This window comes from Lytechinus pictus, chromosome 4, assembly GCF_037042905.1.
Source record: "Lytechinus pictus isolate F3 Inbred chromosome 4, Lp3.0, whole genome shotgun sequence".
In the NCBI taxonomy this organism is placed as follows: domain Eukaryota; kingdom Metazoa; phylum Echinodermata; class Echinoidea; order Temnopleuroida; family Toxopneustidae; genus Lytechinus; species Lytechinus pictus.
This window is the reverse complement of record NC_087248.1, coordinates 4,558,985-4,575,001: the sequence shown is the minus strand read 5'-3', so window position 1 is coordinate 4,575,001 and position 16,017 is coordinate 4,558,985. Positions and strand designations below refer to the sequence as shown.

The 16,017-nt window shown below is 37.7% G+C and overlaps 1 protein-coding gene and 1 non-coding gene across 2 annotated transcripts; one reads left to right on the top strand and one right to left on the bottom strand.

Moving 5' to 3' along the window:
• Positions 1-2,512: 2,512 nt before the first annotated feature.
• TRNAS-UGA (transfer RNA serine (anticodon UGA)) lies at positions 2,513-2,594 on the bottom strand. The gene has a single exon. It is a non-coding gene; the product is annotated as a tRNA-Ser (tRNA).
• A 122-nt stretch (positions 2,595-2,716) lies between these two features.
• LOC129259675 (DNA topoisomerase 2-alpha-like) lies at positions 2,717-16,002 on the top strand. The gene is made up of 7 exons (XM_054897940.2): positions 2,717-2,840; positions 6,437-6,619; positions 8,354-8,441; positions 8,740-8,803; positions 11,347-11,492; positions 11,901-11,998; positions 13,511-16,002. Exons 1-7 carry the CDS (start codon positions 2,817-2,819, stop codon positions 13,751-13,753), a joined length of 846 nt encoding a protein of 281 aa, XP_054753915.2. The 5' UTR covers positions 2,717-2,816; the 3' UTR covers positions 13,754-16,002.
• The last annotated feature ends 15 nt before the right edge of the window (positions 16,003-16,017 follow it).

Sequence of the window (16,017 nt, the reverse complement as noted above, 5' to 3'; positions counted from 1 at the left end):
AGTTATTCACATCAGTGTCGGTATGTAAATAAGGAGACTGAGGACATCACTCACTATTTATGTTGTATTTTATTATATGAAATATTCAAATTTTCTCCCTGTTGTCGTGTAAAACAACTATTATTTCCTCCCTGAACATGTGCTATTAGCATTGTTTAATGACTCAATCAAGTTGGTCCTTATTGTCAAATCTGTAAAAAATGAAATATTGTATAATTCAAACAATAAAAAAAAAGAAAAAGAAAGAGAGAATGACGGAAATCATCGACTGTTCATTTGCATGCACTGAGTTGTGCAGATCACTGTTTTGTGAAAATAGGTGAAACTTTAAAATACTTTCTTATTTAAAATCCGATTTTGATGTAATTTTCAGCATAATGCTTGTTTGATTATTCTCTGTTTATTCAAATCAACATTTTTCTTGGTTGGACTTGACCTTTAAAGGTATATACTTCGGGTGAAAATAATCATATCTAAATAAATAACAGTAAAATTCACTTAATAAAATGCTGAAAATTTAATCTGTTAATCTGTTAACAAAGTTATTTTTGTGAAAACAGTCGTGCACGTTGTCATGAATATTCATTTGATGGGCCGATGATGTCACATCCCCATTTTTTTCTTATGTAATTACATGAAATCATTATTATTTCATTTTTTCATACATGACTGTTCGATATGCCTCCCTTATGATAATTTAAGTTTCAGTACACTGTAAGGAATATTGATGTATTAAATGAGTTGACAATCTAAACTTTTTAATTCTTGGAACATAAAAAACGAAAAGACATATCATATTGACATTGAATATATACCTAAAAACGCATTATATGTTTTTTTTTTCAAATATGAAAGAGATAATATTGATTTCCAATTCAAGAAGTGTCTTCATTATTAACATTCTTGGGTGAACTGTTGATATAATTATATAGGAAGCTTACTTGGGCTTGGGGCATGGACCTAGATTTCAATTTTTTTTTAGTGTACAAATTAAGCAGCTTTCAGACAGGGATTTCAATTTTCATTTTTGTTTGCCATAATAATGTTTTACCAACATGACCAAGGACACTTGAATATTTCTGTGTTGATAGATTATTGAAGCTATATAGCCTGTGTTAAAATTTTGTTTATTTTGACTGAGTGGAATTTGTGTAGTGCGCTTGTGCAAGTTTGATAAATTTCTTTTGGAACCCAGTTTATATAGCTTCTAAAGTATTTTTGTTTTTCCAGAGTTTGTTCGCCTTTTTGTTGTCTCATTTTTAGTGTAATTTCTGTATCTGTTATTTCATCATTTTTTTAAATACAATTTTAAGTAATTGGGTTGGCGTTTAAGGTAAGAATGTTATGACAGTATCACAAATCACCGAGTTCATACATTTGTACTTGTATACTTCCTGATCATTACTACATGCAAATGTCACACACTATTTTAATTTTATTATTTTATGATATGAAATGTTTCAATTCCTTCTGCTTGTAATCATATATTATGAAAAGTGATCATTATGACTAAAATATGTAGAAATATATAACGCATATTGTAGATTGCTCGAGAGTATATCTTTATTTATATCAAAGTACAAACAAATCACTTAAGTAAAATAAAAAAATGTTTAGTGAGTGTTAATTGATAAATGTTATGCTGTTTTGCAATTAAAAGGGAATAGAACACACCGATATAGGCCTACAAACTAAAATTTGATAAGTTTATATGACAAAATTGATAATGCAGTTATGGAGAATATTTCCTTGCCATAAATGTTATACATGTACGATAAAAATGTCATGCTTGGGCTGACCAAGTTTTTTTTTTTTTGGGGGGGGGGGGGGTTCGACTAAAAATCTTTGCTGTACAGTGTTGATTATAAATAAGTAATCTAATATACCTTTGTTATAAAAAAAATTGAGTGATACAAAAGAAAATAAGATGCCAACATGAAAAAAAAAAAACTATCAAGCCAATATTCAAAAAGAAAGTAAGCAACATTTATTTTGAGGGAGATGTAATGTATGCGCGCTATCCTATTGCGTAATGCTAGACTGGAATTTCAATCAGGAGTAGAAGTGCAATGCAGCATGTAATTGAACAAACAAGGCCTAGTTGATCTCCTTCTCAGCGGGTGACCGCCCAAATGACCAGCTATAATAGGAGGAGGTGTTCAGAGAGGAATGACAAACTCACAATGATTGACATGCATGGCACAATATTTGTGCCCAACTTCGAAAGATGAAGCAGACATGGATAGCTCTATGCTCTGAGCGAGAGGGCATTCGGTGCACAAGGCATGAGTAGGCTAGTCTGCTGGGCAAACCCTTCACTCGAGTTAAGGGTCTGAATGTGCAGCCTACTCATGCTCTCTCGCTCAGGTATGTGCTAGTCTTTGCGTGGAGGCACACTTATTGATCAAAGTTCCAATCAGGGTCTGTGCCTGCAGACTATGAGTAGGCTGCAATTCAGACCCTTTTCTCGAGTGAAGGGTTTGCAGGGATGTTATTAGAAAAAAAAAAGTCTCGCTGCGAGCAGGGTTCGAACCTGCGCGGGAAGATCCCATTGGATTTCAAGTCCAACGCCTTAACCACTCGGCCATCACAGCTTGGTGCCGTGAGAGGACGCTCTTACATTTATATTGACAGTACCGTTTTAGCATACAATCTTCGTGCAAGAATTGTGACGTTTTCAAATAACAGTCTCTGATTGGTGGAATCAACCAAGAGGCACAATTTTTAAATTGGGAAACGGCAGACAGGATCCGGTCCCCTCATCATCGTCGACACGTTTTATTTGCAGCTGTTCATGGAAACAATTTTTGTCAAAAATGGCATCTGACGGACCATTAAAGGTATGGTAATTCTTCAGTAATGTGTGATGAATCATGAATTGCGGAATGAAACAATATAATTTGTAAGATTATGCATGAAATCGAAAGTCTAAATGAACGTTTTGTTTTGCGTTGCCGTTGACCGAGAGCTGCCGTCACCTCGGTCCTCGCGCTGCCGCCGCGCTGGTGCTGACTGAGCTGCGAGTGCGACAGCATGTCACTACTTGGTCTTGGACAATAAATGCGACTTCGACCTTCGTAGAATGAAGTTATGAAGGCCATTTTTGTTTTTGATGACAACAAAATTCCTTAAGTTATAAAAAGTTAAAACAAAAGTAGATCTAGATCTATATTTAGTATAGACAGTGATTTTTTTAAGGACAAGTCCACCCCAAGGCAAAGTCAACAAAAGGTTGATTTGAATAAAACAGGAGAAAATCCAACATTGACAAATTTATAACTGTTAGCACTGAAAATTTCATCAAAATTGGATTTAAAATAAAGTTATTACGTTTTAAAGTTTCTCTTAATTTCACACTCACACTAACACTACAGTTACACACAATTGTCACTGTCAGTGTCAGGTTAATGACTAATGTAGCCTGTAGGCTGTAGAGTGTAGGAAGTCTGGAGAAAAAAATTATTTTTCTTATTTCAATTCAAGAAAATATCACATTTTCTTTGTGAATTTGAAGAGAAATGACCTTCAGACTGACAGAAATGTAACATTTTTGAAAAAAATCGAATTATTGGCTGCAAAAAAAGAAGAAAGAAATTAGGCCTAGGTCAATTTTCAGCATTTCTCTGCCATAGACTGTGTCCTAGTTAAGAAATGGACACACACAAATCCAAATTTTTAGCTTCCGAGAGCTGTTATGAATTTATTATTAAAGCCAAAAACTTGTCCATAAAGAGTCCAATAGGATTTTTTTTTATGCTCGCTCTATCTGATGGTATGATTTTTATAAAGATTTGGAAACAATGAAAAATTGCGACAAAGTGAAAAAAATTGTGCAAAACAGAAATTTCATTTTCCCATAGAAAACGCATGGAGAAATGGCAATCTCAACACACACAAAAATAAGGGTTTGCAATTCATCTCTAATTTCTAAATCCTTATTTAAAATGATCATATAAACTTGTCCTTACTGTCAAAAGAAGCCCCTGAATTTTCTCTTTCCATACATGCCAAACACAAGTTAATATAATAAATTCAGATCACATTTTTCTAGTAGCCTGAACTTCCCCCAAAATATGTGCCATATTTTCCCCTAAATCAGCCTGTATTATGCTGACACTTTTCAGTGTGGCTTCAGACAACCTAGTTAATGTAATTAGTAAAAATTACGGTATGCACTAGTAATTAATTCAACCAGGCATAATTCAAAGATTTTGACAAATTCCCCCAAACATTATTTTAGAAAAAGGGATATCTTAATTTCATACCTTTCACTTTGTTATTTCCAGGGTAATCTGTTGTCGGTATTTTCGTTATCTGTCGACTGTATGCGCAGAGGATCAAATTATCCGGCGATGACCTTTTGCACTGAATGGCACAAGTATTCAACCTAGTGTCTAGTGATGATTGACAGCGAATTTCAAAATGGTTTAGAATGTTAAACTAGATCTAGATCTAGGTAAGTCTCTGCCTCTGGCTTTGACTTATTCCCTGTTTGGTCTCATCTCAAATGGTCTAGTCCATAGTCGGATGGGACAAGGGCAGATTGGGAGACAGGGCCATCTTTCATCGCTAGGTTGAATACTAGTGCCAAAAACCATCGCCGTATAATTCGATCGCCTGCGCACACAGTCGACAGGTTGAAGAAAAAAAAACGCAAAAAGAATAACCAGCATTTGCTCTTGGAAATAAAGACTGGTCTGAAATTAAGGTAAATTCCATATTTCTATATATTTGAGGAAACTCTCCAAATGGGTTGAATACTAGTGCCCTTACGGTATGTATGATGGGGATGGGGGGACCTAAAAAAAGCTACGCACTTTGTTTTCAAAGTCAAACGATAAAAACTATGCCAATTTTAATATTTGAACAAATTTATCTTTCACTAACTTGTGGCAAACATTCTAAAGATCATTAACCATGAAGAAGAAAATATCGCAAAATTCACGTAATACGAAAATCCCGCTGTGTTTTCCGAACACCTCTTGATTTCGCCACGCCACCCGATAGAAGGGGTCCTAAACTACGCACTTGATTTATCATGCAAAGAAATAGTATTTCCTGTGCCTCAATTTCTAAAATATGTTCACATTATTATAGGATGAAATGAAATTGAAGCGAATATAACTCTAAAATTTCAAACAGTTGTTGGGTTTTCTCTGCATTTAGAGATTTACTGCAGTTTCTGTAGAAAAAATTGAATAGGAATCGTTCATCACTGCAGTCACAGTTCCACACACAGAGTGCGCATTTGCCATAAAAACTGCATGCGCGATGAGTGGTGCGTACTGCGTAGCTTTAGGACCCCCTACCATATGCACATCTGATTCCTGATTGGTATGCAAATGACAGGACTGATGGCAACATGACGTCACCCACTCACTATTTCTTTTGTATTTTATTGTATGAAATATGAAACATCTTAATTTTTTCCTCATTGTCATCATGTGAAACAAAGATTTGTTCCTCCCTAATTACCATTGTTTTGACATTTCATGGTTCAGTCAAATTCATCATTGTCAAAATTGTAATATTGTATAATTCAGACAATAAAAAAAATCAAAAGAAATAGTGAGTGATGGACATCGACTCTTTCGTTTGCATATCACCGAGTTGTGCATATTGTTTCGTGAAAAATAAGCCCAACTTTAAAATATCATTTATTTTACATCCGATTTTGATGAAATGTTCAGTGTTATGCTTGTTTGATTTTTCTCTATTGATTCAAGATAACATTTTTCTGGGATGGACTTGACCTTTAAAATAGACGGTGAAAAGGGGTAATTTTTCATTAGGAATCTGCTTATCAGTCACATTTCCATTTGCCACCAAGGTAAACCGTTTGCAGCAAAGTTAAACAAAGAAATTGGTCTCCCAAACTGGAGACTGTCTCTGAAACTGGATACCAAAATTCCTTTGAAAGTCTCTGATATTGGAGATAAATTAATCTCCCACATGGGAGACAATCTCCCATATTGGCCTTGTGCCCGTACTGGAAATCATTCACCGACCTGACTGAGATTTCTCTCCATGTAGCAGTAGCGGCGCAAGGCCAATATGGGAGACTCTCCAGTAGGAGATAATCTCCTAAAGAGTATATATAGAATCTAATGGGATCTTGCTTAGCAAAAGAATAAAAGAAACAATACCAACAAGAAGATTATTTTTTCACCCCAAATTTTGCCTCATCAGAAGCCTTTCCTTGGTGATGAACACACATGTGGTACATGTATGTGGTCAATATGTGGTCAATAGATCATATTGATCACAAAATCAGGCGAGACTCGTGGTTCACGGTCCACCACATTTTAGGATATATATACTAATACACAATTCTGTAGACAGTAGAGTCATAGTTACATGTAGCCTGTAGGTATTTACCGAAATAGAATTTCAGTTTGACTTTAATGATTTCAATTAATCTGCCTTCTGTCACCAGACCCTCTTTGACAATGCTCAGAAAAATGAAATTGCTGACCTCCCATCTCCCGGCCAACCTGGCAAGGGAGCAAAGAATAAGAAGCGTCTTTCTGTGGAGAGGATTTACCAAAAGAAGACTCAGCTGGAGCACATCTTGCTACGTCCAGACACTTACATTGGATCTACCGAGCCAGTCACACAGGTACTTGTACATCAATGTTATGCTTGATACAGGGAATTCCTAATAATTAAAAGGGGGTATTTTTTAATCAGCAGGACTTAGATTAATGCATCATATATATGCATGGCCTTGGAGTGGGATGCACAGCTAATCGGCCTCAAAGTCCATTTCACTCACGTTTGATAGTTTTTGTGCCCTTAATAGAATTTTTGACATTTGTGCTCAATGTGCTGTAATATAGAAACATGCTGCTTTGAAAAGTGGCTTTGTCCTGAAAATATTGAAATTTAAGGCCTGGGGCAGTATTCTGAAAGCTCAATTAGCGGTCAATTAGCATTTTGGTATTCTGAAAAGTCACTTAAGTGCCCCTTTCCTTATTTGGCAGGGTTGAAAGCTACAAATGGATTCAAATAGGTGGATGTGAAAATCAGAATGCGTTCGAAAGATAAAGATAAAAACACAAAGGTACAATAAATGAGAGAGAAAGGGAAAAGACAACAGTTAATTTCAACAACATAACGAACCTCTAATCTCCGATGCAAATGCTTTTAGCATTATTTTTCAGCAAAAATTCTTTGTATCAAGATCGTGGTGCAGTGCACCTGCAGCAGCCGGGCGCTGCGCTGCAAGCCAGCAAAGTGAACAGACACTGCGCGCTAGGAGAAAATTTTACGTTGTAAGAGCGCATTTGATTGGCTAATTCGGCTCAGTAGGGGCGTGGCCTAAAGGGAGTTAATTTAGCGCTAATAGCGTTTTCAGAATACAAATTTGGAGGTACATTAGCGCTCCATTAAATGGGTAACTTATGAGGAAATTTAAGTGGAAACTTACGAGACTTTTCAGAATACCCCCCCTGAATCAGTTCTCTCAGTGTCAAAGAAATTGTTGCAAATTTACATTATTATTCATGGCATGATTTGACCCACTCTTTTGAAGGGGTAACATAACCACATTATTGATAGATTAGTAATTATTATAAATTATTTTGGACACCCAGATCCCAGACTCGTCATCACTTGCAGATGGCAAGACTTGAAGCTTTGTATTTTCAGTCTGACTTGTAGTTGCAATCGAGTGCTGACTGTTGTGCTCTTATTCTTAAAGGAGAATGAAACCCTTGAAACCAGCTGAATCCATATCAAAGAGAAAAATCAAAGAAACATATTGTTGAAAGTTTGAGGAAGATTGAATGAATAATAAGAAAGTTATGAGCATTCGAATATTGAGATCACTAGTGCCATGTAGATCCTCCCAACGGCAATGCGACCAAGATCTGTGATATCACACACGTACAACTCCTTCATTACTTTAGTACTTATTTCACTTATATTCTCACTTTTATAGAGTCTATCACAAGGTGAGGTGTTCTCTTTATGAGATGACAAGTACAGAGGTTTCACAACATTATATCATTGATGAATCGTTTGTCATATGATTAGAATGAGCAAAAAGAGATGTTTTGGGGTATATTTTCAGTGTCCAAATGGGAGAGTTGTACGTGTGTGACATCACAGATCTTGGTCGCATTGCCAATGGGAGGATCTCCATAGCATTAGTGATCTCGACATTCAAATGCTCATAACTCTTTTATTGCTAGTCCTATTTTACTCAAAGTTTTGTTGATCTTATTCTTTGATTTTTCTGCTTTCACAAAAGCTAACTTGCTCCAAGAGTTTCATTCTCCTTTAAAGATTCTTGCATTCTTAGATAAGTCTGCATTCCAATAGTTTTTGTTTGCAAATGTTTCCTTCATAGGCCATGTGGGTGGTGGATGGTGAAACACTTGTGAACAGAGAGATCACATTCGTTCCAGGTCTCTACAAGATCTTTGATGAAATTCTTGGTGAGTATTTCTGTGTCTATAAAAACAAGAGTGAGTCCAAGATTCCAAGAATTCACCATATGAGTGCGATCCCCCACCAACTTTCCTGTCTTTGATAATTGCATGCACAGTCATTCAAAGTCAATGTTTTATGGAAATGGAAATTTGATAAGGAGTAGACCTGATTGACACAAAGTGCGAAGGTCATTAACTTACATGATGGTCGTCAAAATTCTGTACTTTTCAATTTGTGACATAGCAAATCACACCAACAATTTTCATAAGTTTGACTAACAATATTTTCTATCTTTATTTTCAGTGAATGCGGCCGACAATAAGCAGAGAGATCCTAAAATGGACTGCATCAAGATTACCATTGATGCGTGAGTATCACCCAATGCCTGAGATGGCTAATCAAATTTAGGGCCCTGTAATACATGGCTATGCAATCAATTGCAATTTGACAGTAGGCTAGCTTATACCCTCTCTTGTATAGCAACAAGAAAACAGGCCCCAAGGATTGTATTACTTAAGAAAAATCATAATGTGCAAATCTCTTATCTCTTGAAAAACACCAGCTTACAGAGATTTTACAAAAAATTTCCTTTGCATATTTTTCTCAATAATGGAGAATGGAGCAAGTTTAACTTGCGACTAGAGGTCACTTGCGTGAATAGAAATATGTACTGGTCCCCTTGGTGAGCTTTTATAAAAAGGGTTTTTACTCTCATAAGAGTCAAAGAGAAAATGATGTAAGATTCATTGCAGCACTGTAGAGCATAGGCATCGGCTGAGATAACGTCAACCAATTATGAAGATTTCTCAAACTCGAGGAAGCCAAAACAGTTTTCATTAGCTGATGTTATCATAAATGCTTTCTATGGCACACATAATAAAGTGTAATGATTGTACTGATGTATGAGGCAGGTCAGTATTTTTAAAAGGTTTTTCAAAAATATTGAGAATTTGAAGGGTCCAGACTGATGCTGAGAGTCTGTGCAATCAATTAATTGCCGTTTGGTCGACACCAATTTGTCTTTATCATCCTACATGGTTAAATTCTAGTTCGTCTTCATCCACTTAGTCTACTCTCCATTTGGACTAATTACCATTTAGACCATTTTGTCTAATATCCTCTTCATCCAACACCAATTAGTCTAAATGATTAGATGAACTGTGTGTGACCAAGTTGACAAAGTGTAAAATATAAGTAGAAAAAATGGAAATTTTACCAGATGTGCATTTGACTTACATGTAATGGCAGTTGGACCAAGTGAGGATGAATCCAAGTGTTGGTTGGAACAAATGTTGATTAGACCAAATTGATAGTAGATCAAGCAGGTTTGGTCATGAAGGTATATATTTTATAGAATATCTGATAAAGTGGCAGTTACCATGATGGTATAAGACTAAGAATTAGACCATATGCTAGTAGACCAAGTGGGTTTAGCATGGTTGTGTAAGGGACCTTGGAATTAGACCACCTGCTAGTAGACCAAGTGGGTTTAGCCATGATGGTGTTAGGGACCTGGGAATTAGACCACCTGCTAGTATACCAAGTGGGTTTAGCCATGGTGGTGTTAGGGACCTGGGAATTAGACCGCCTGCTAGTAGACCAAGTGGGTTTAGCCATGGTGGTGTTAGGGACCTGGGAATTAGACCGCCTGCTAGTAGACCAAGTGGGTTTAGCCATGGTGGTGTTAGGGACCTAAGAATTAGACCGCCTGCTAGTAGACCAAGTGGGTTTAGCATGGTTGTGTAAGGGACCTTGGAATTAGACCATATGCTAGTAGACCAAGTGGGTTTAGCCATGGTGGTGTTAGGGACCTGGGAATTAGACCGCCTGCTAGTATACCAAGTGGGTTTAGCATGGTTGTGTTAGGGACCTGAGAATTAGACCACCTGCTAGTAGACCAAGTGGGTTTAGCATGGTTGTGTTAGGGACCTGGGAATTAGACCGCCTGCTAGTAGACCAAGTGGGTTTAGCATGGTTGTGTAAGGGACCTGGGAATTAGACCGCATGCTAGTAGACCAAGTGGGTTTAGCATGGTTGTGTTAGGGACCTGAGAATTAGACCACCTGCTAGTAGACCAAGTGGGTTTAGCCATGGTGGTGTTAGGGACCTGGGAATTAGACCGCCTGCTAGTAGACCAAGTGGGTTTAGCATGGTTGTGTAAGGGACCTGAGAATTAGACCACCTGCTCGAAGACCAAGTGGGTTTAGCCATGGTTGTGTAAGGGACCTTGGAATTAGACCATATGCTAGTAGACCAAGTGGGTTTAGCCATGGTGGTGTTAGGGACCTGAGAATTAGACCACCTGCTAGTAGACCAAGTGGGTTTAGCATGGTTGTGTAAGGGACCTGGGAATTAGACCATATGCTAGTAGACCAAGTGGGTTTAGCATGGTTGTGTTAGGGACCTGGGAATTAGACCACCTGCTAGTAGACCAAGTGGGTTTAGCCATGATGGTGTTAGGGACCTGAGAATTAGACCACCTGCTAGTAGACCAAGTGGGTTTAGCATGGTTGTGTTAGGGACCTGAGAATTAGACCACCTGCTCGAAGACCAAGTGGGTTTAGCCATGGTGGTGTTAGGGACCTGGGAATTAGACCGCCTGCTAGTAGACCAAGTGGGTTTAGCCATGATGGTGTTAGGGACCTGGGAATTAGACCGCCTGCTAGTAGACCAAGTGGGTTTAGCCATGATGGTGTTAGGGACCTGGGAATTAGACCGCCTGCTAGTAGACCAAGTGGGTTTAGCATGGTTGTGTAAGGGACCTGAGAATTAGACCACCTGCTCGAAGACCAAGTGGTTTTAGCCATGATGGTGTTAGTGACCTGAGAATTGGACCATCTGATTGTAGACCATGTGGACACAAACCATGCTTTCATCTTTTCTGAACGCTTTCTAAACTTTCTTGTACAGTGAGAATAGCACCATCGTTGTGTGGAACAATGGGAAAGGTATCCCTGTAGTTGAACACAAAGGAGAGAAAATGTTCATACCAGAGATGATTTTCGGCCATCTGTTGACATCCAGTAACTATGACGACACTCAAAAGAAAGTCACAGGTTAGTATAGGTGTTATCTATCTCTGTTGTGCTTTCTCAATTATCACCATTTTTTTTTGTGTGTAACATGTCTATCATTTTACACGTACATACATGTATAAGAAAGCAAGTTATCAATATCATTTCTGCGTTCGGTCACAGTGAGGTTGAACAATACTTTCCAGATAGATTTTATTCCTGGCAATGATATCAGAGTTTTACCATCAAATTTTCATGTTTTGAAATATATTAAACAGAGCAATGATCTAAAAATCTGATATATTTTGATTGAAATGTAAAACAAGTTCTAATTTAAGAAAAGATCCTAGAATGCTATTATTATCTTTTGTAATACAAGTTTTCATTGCAGATTTTAATTGCCCAAGTGTTATGTTTAATGTCTACTGCTTTGGTTTTGTTGGTATACAGGTGGTCGTAATGGTTATGGTGCAAAACTATGTAACATCTTCAGCAAGAAGTTCACTGTTTCCACTGCTAGCAAGGAAGACGGCAAGAAATTCAAGCAGGTTAGTTTTTAAAGGGAAAATTCACCCTGACATCAAGTTGTTTTTAAATAAAAGAAGGAAATGAGAGAAATACTGTGTTAAGTAAAAAAAAAAAACTTGACAGCTCACAAATCCCCAATTTGAGGAAAAAATATTTTATGAAGACAATAATTATTATATATAGCCTAAAAGAGTATCTTCTCCCAAATAATTTGATACCATATTTATGTAGTAAGTCTTCAAGCTTGGATAATTAGTATGTATTCTTTGCAGTGATGTACATTTCGACTTGCCCCAAAGATAGGCATGACTGTAATGAATGTATCCAGGTGCCAATGATGCCATAATCCTACATGAGTTAGCAAACATTTGCAAATCCCTTTTCACTGATATTAACTTGAGACTTGATACTTAGAAGTGTTTATTGAACATTCTAATGTTATTGAATAGGTGTTTGCAATGGATTTTAATGCAACCCTTGTAAGAATATGACATCTTTGACATCTGAGATTCATTCATTGCTGTCATGGCACAAGTTAAAATTTACATCACTGCAAAGAATACCTACTAATTATCCAAGCTTGAAGACTTACTACATAATTATGGTATCAAATTTTTTGGGAAAAGATACTTTTTCAGGTCATATATGATAATTATGTCTTCATGAAATATTTTTCCTTAAATTTTGGATTTGCAAATGTCCTATACAAATAACATTAACAGTTAACATGATCATTGGTAAAAGCCACAGCTTAACTTGGCTCAGACTTTTGTGAAGGTACCTTACGACAAGGGACCTGTCAATAATCAACAATAAGAAAATATACTACCCTGAACCCCTCCCACCATGCACACACTATGTTTAGTAACAACCACAGACAATAGTATACAAATAATGAATGTTTTTTCATTCGTGCAATGGACAGAATACTTCATGAGGTGAAAGATGAAATGATCCATTCAACGAGGCGTAGCCAAGTTGAATGGATCATTATTTCATCTTTCACCAAATGAAGTATTCTGTCCATTGCACGAATGAAAAAACATTCATTATTTGGTTTATATGACACTTAGAAATTGATTTTTTTTTGTTCATATGAAATTTATGAATTTCGATGCATGAAAACATGCTCATGCATGAAAACATGCTCATGCAGTGCGAGTTCGGCCTGTTGATTGTTACGTCATTATAACATGCGCACTGCTGGTGCCTGCAGCTGCAGTCTCGGTGCGCGCGTGCAATGGACAAAATCGTATGGATCCAAAATTGCGCAATGAATGGATTAAAAATTGCACGGTTGATGACGTCATTGCAAAATGGGCTGAATGAACGATATCAAACAACCAATCAAATCACAAGGATCTATCTAGGTGTCATATAAACAGGTTTATGCCATTCTGAAAGTAAATTGTAAGTCTGAAAAGGGAACCCTTCTGGAATAGTCTGTTGTATACACCATGTATCATCCTAATCATCATGCAATGAAAATGCAAAGTATATATCTGACCTCATATTCTATCTCTCTTCTACAGAGTTGGTCAGACAACATGAACAAGAAGGGTTCAAACAAGCTTTCACCGTTTAATGGCACTGACTACACCGAGATCTCCTTCAGTCCTGACCTTGAAAAATTCAAGATGAGCTGTCTGGATCGCGACACCATCGCCCTTCTAACCCGCCGTGCCTACGACATTGCAGGTTGTCTCAAGGGTGTCAAGGTCTTCCTCAATGGCAAGAAGTTGCCTGTAAGTTACGGGAGTTTATATTCCATTTGATGTTCCTCGGATAGGATGTTAATTTTAAGGGAATGTCACCCCATTTGCATGTTAAAGAAGGAAGATATTGCTGTCTTTGCATAAGTGTAAATTTTAGGCCTTTATAAATGTCCCTTTGATAGGATGTTAAATAGAGGAGAGTCACCACCTTTGCATGTTAAGAACACACTGCATTCATTATATAAGTGTAGATGGGAAACCCTGATATATAGTGGTCCACCTGCATACCCCCAACCAGCTTTGTTAGGAGGAAAGACCTGCAGGTTACAGTGATTCAGGTCACTTTGTCTCCCAGTCAGAGAGGAAGCCAAATAAATAATGATAAAGACAGATGCCACCTGTTAAGTTATGCAATATCATCACTGCCTTTTGCCCCCAGAAATTGATTTAGTGGAAATAACTGATGTTGGAGACGACTTTGCTAGAGTGGCCAAGATCAAATCCATATGTTTACCCCCTCCTAACTTTTCAGAGAGAAATACGTGAAATGGAGAATTGTGATGAGGAATTGCTCTCTAGAAATGTTTTATGATTTGTCTGTTGTCTGGGTGGGTCTTTCATAAAACTGTAAGTTAAGCACGACTGGAGATTCTTTCTTGTGGTAAATGGTATACACCAAAATGTTCATTGGTGCTCAGTGACGCCACTCCTCCGGTTTTACTCGGAATTCTGATTTTTCCCCGTTAATATCTGTCTTAATTCCGTGTTTCAGACTTTTCCTGTTTTCTGTATAAAAAATTCGGAATATCCCTCCTTTTACCCCCCCCCTCTCTCTCTTGATTGCTCTGTATGTCGATTGACCGGAGGAGAGATGTATACACGCGCGCACTGAGTCGTCACTGACCTCGGACACTGCCCCTGCCTACAAAATAAAATCAGGGTTTACGGAGGACACCTAGTGGCATCCCTGGGTGATGGTTTAGCGCGTAAGAAAAGTTGACCAGTCGTTCTTAAAGTCGCTTTTAACCCTAAGAAGACTGGGGGGGCTGATTCATCCCCCCCCTCGAAATTTTCGCGATAAATCCCCCCCCCCCCCAGTCTTCTTAAGGCCACCGCACACCTTACGACTGTTTGTGATCCAATTTTGGAACAAATCGCATTTTGCTCATTTTCTGAAAAAGTGAATGGAACATATCATTTTATTTGAGGTTAAAATTAAAGGTATATTGTATGATTGGTTGATCTCAGACAAGGGCAATGAATCAATTTTGAAATTATTACATTCATTAAATACCTATATTATTGCTCTATTTTATCACGGAAAAGAAACTTGCATAACTTTTCTATTTTCATGATATTGAGGGGTAAAACATATATTATGACTTGATCGGTTAACCGTTATAATGTCGAGCTTTCTTATTGACGCCCTCTCGGGTTAAAAAATAAATTGATATTAGAACACCGTTCGAATCATGCATATTCATTACGACTCATGCATATTGATGAATACGTCATGGCGCATGCGCAGTATCAAGAAATCCCCGTGCAGTACAACAAAGTGCAGTACTGTGTGTGTGCATAGTAGCTGAGTAGAAAGCAAACAGCGAACGGTGCGTGCAAGCTCAATGATCCGATGCTAGCGCTCTGCATTAGTTTCAGATATAATGCACTATTAGCGATAGCACACACAGGATAAGAATATATCGAGCTGTAGCTCCATCATTGTATCGTACGTGAAAAGGGATTCAGACACGCTGATTATCTGACGTGAATGACGAAGCAAATGGTTGCCCGATACGGCTTACTTTCGGAATCTTATGTCATGAATCTGAAAGTACTCCAAGACCATGGACCTATTACGAATAGGTCCATGCCAAGACTAAAAGAGATACGAGAATCCCAGAGATGGGCAAGGGCCGAGTTCCGAGTTTGATCTTTATTCTGTGGATTGTAGCTCTTTTATGCACCTTTTCCCTTCATACATAGCTTGGCGTGCTATATACGGGAACTAGAGCGAGGTGCTAGCGCAGCTTACTGTATACTGACTCCTTGGCCCTTCCCAAAGGAAAGGGGGAGGGGGGGGGGGGAGAGAGAAGAAAGAAAGAAGTGGATTGGTGAAAGAGAATCAGGAGAGCCATCATAAATATAACATACCCTAATTTTATATCTTTCCTAAATGTTTCAGTCAGTTTCAGATTATTTGGCTCCACTCGCAAAGTACAGAGGAGAAATTGGAAAAAAAAGTTAAAACAAAAATATTTAAAACTCTAAACAGACGGCCACCACCATTCTGTCTACAGCCAAGCATGAAGAAAGGGAAAGGG

Coding starts and splice junctions, on each gene's coding strand:
- LOC129259675 (XM_054897940.2), top strand. CDS start 2,817: ATGGCATCTGACGGACCATTAAAG. Junction 2,841..6,436: donor CATCTGACGGACCATTAAAG/GTATGGTAATTC, acceptor TTCTGTCACCAG/ACCCTCTTTGACAATGCTCA. Junction 8,804..11,346: donor ATCAAGATTACCATTGATGC/GTGAGTATCACC, acceptor TTTCTTGTACAG/TGAGAATAGCACCATCGTTG.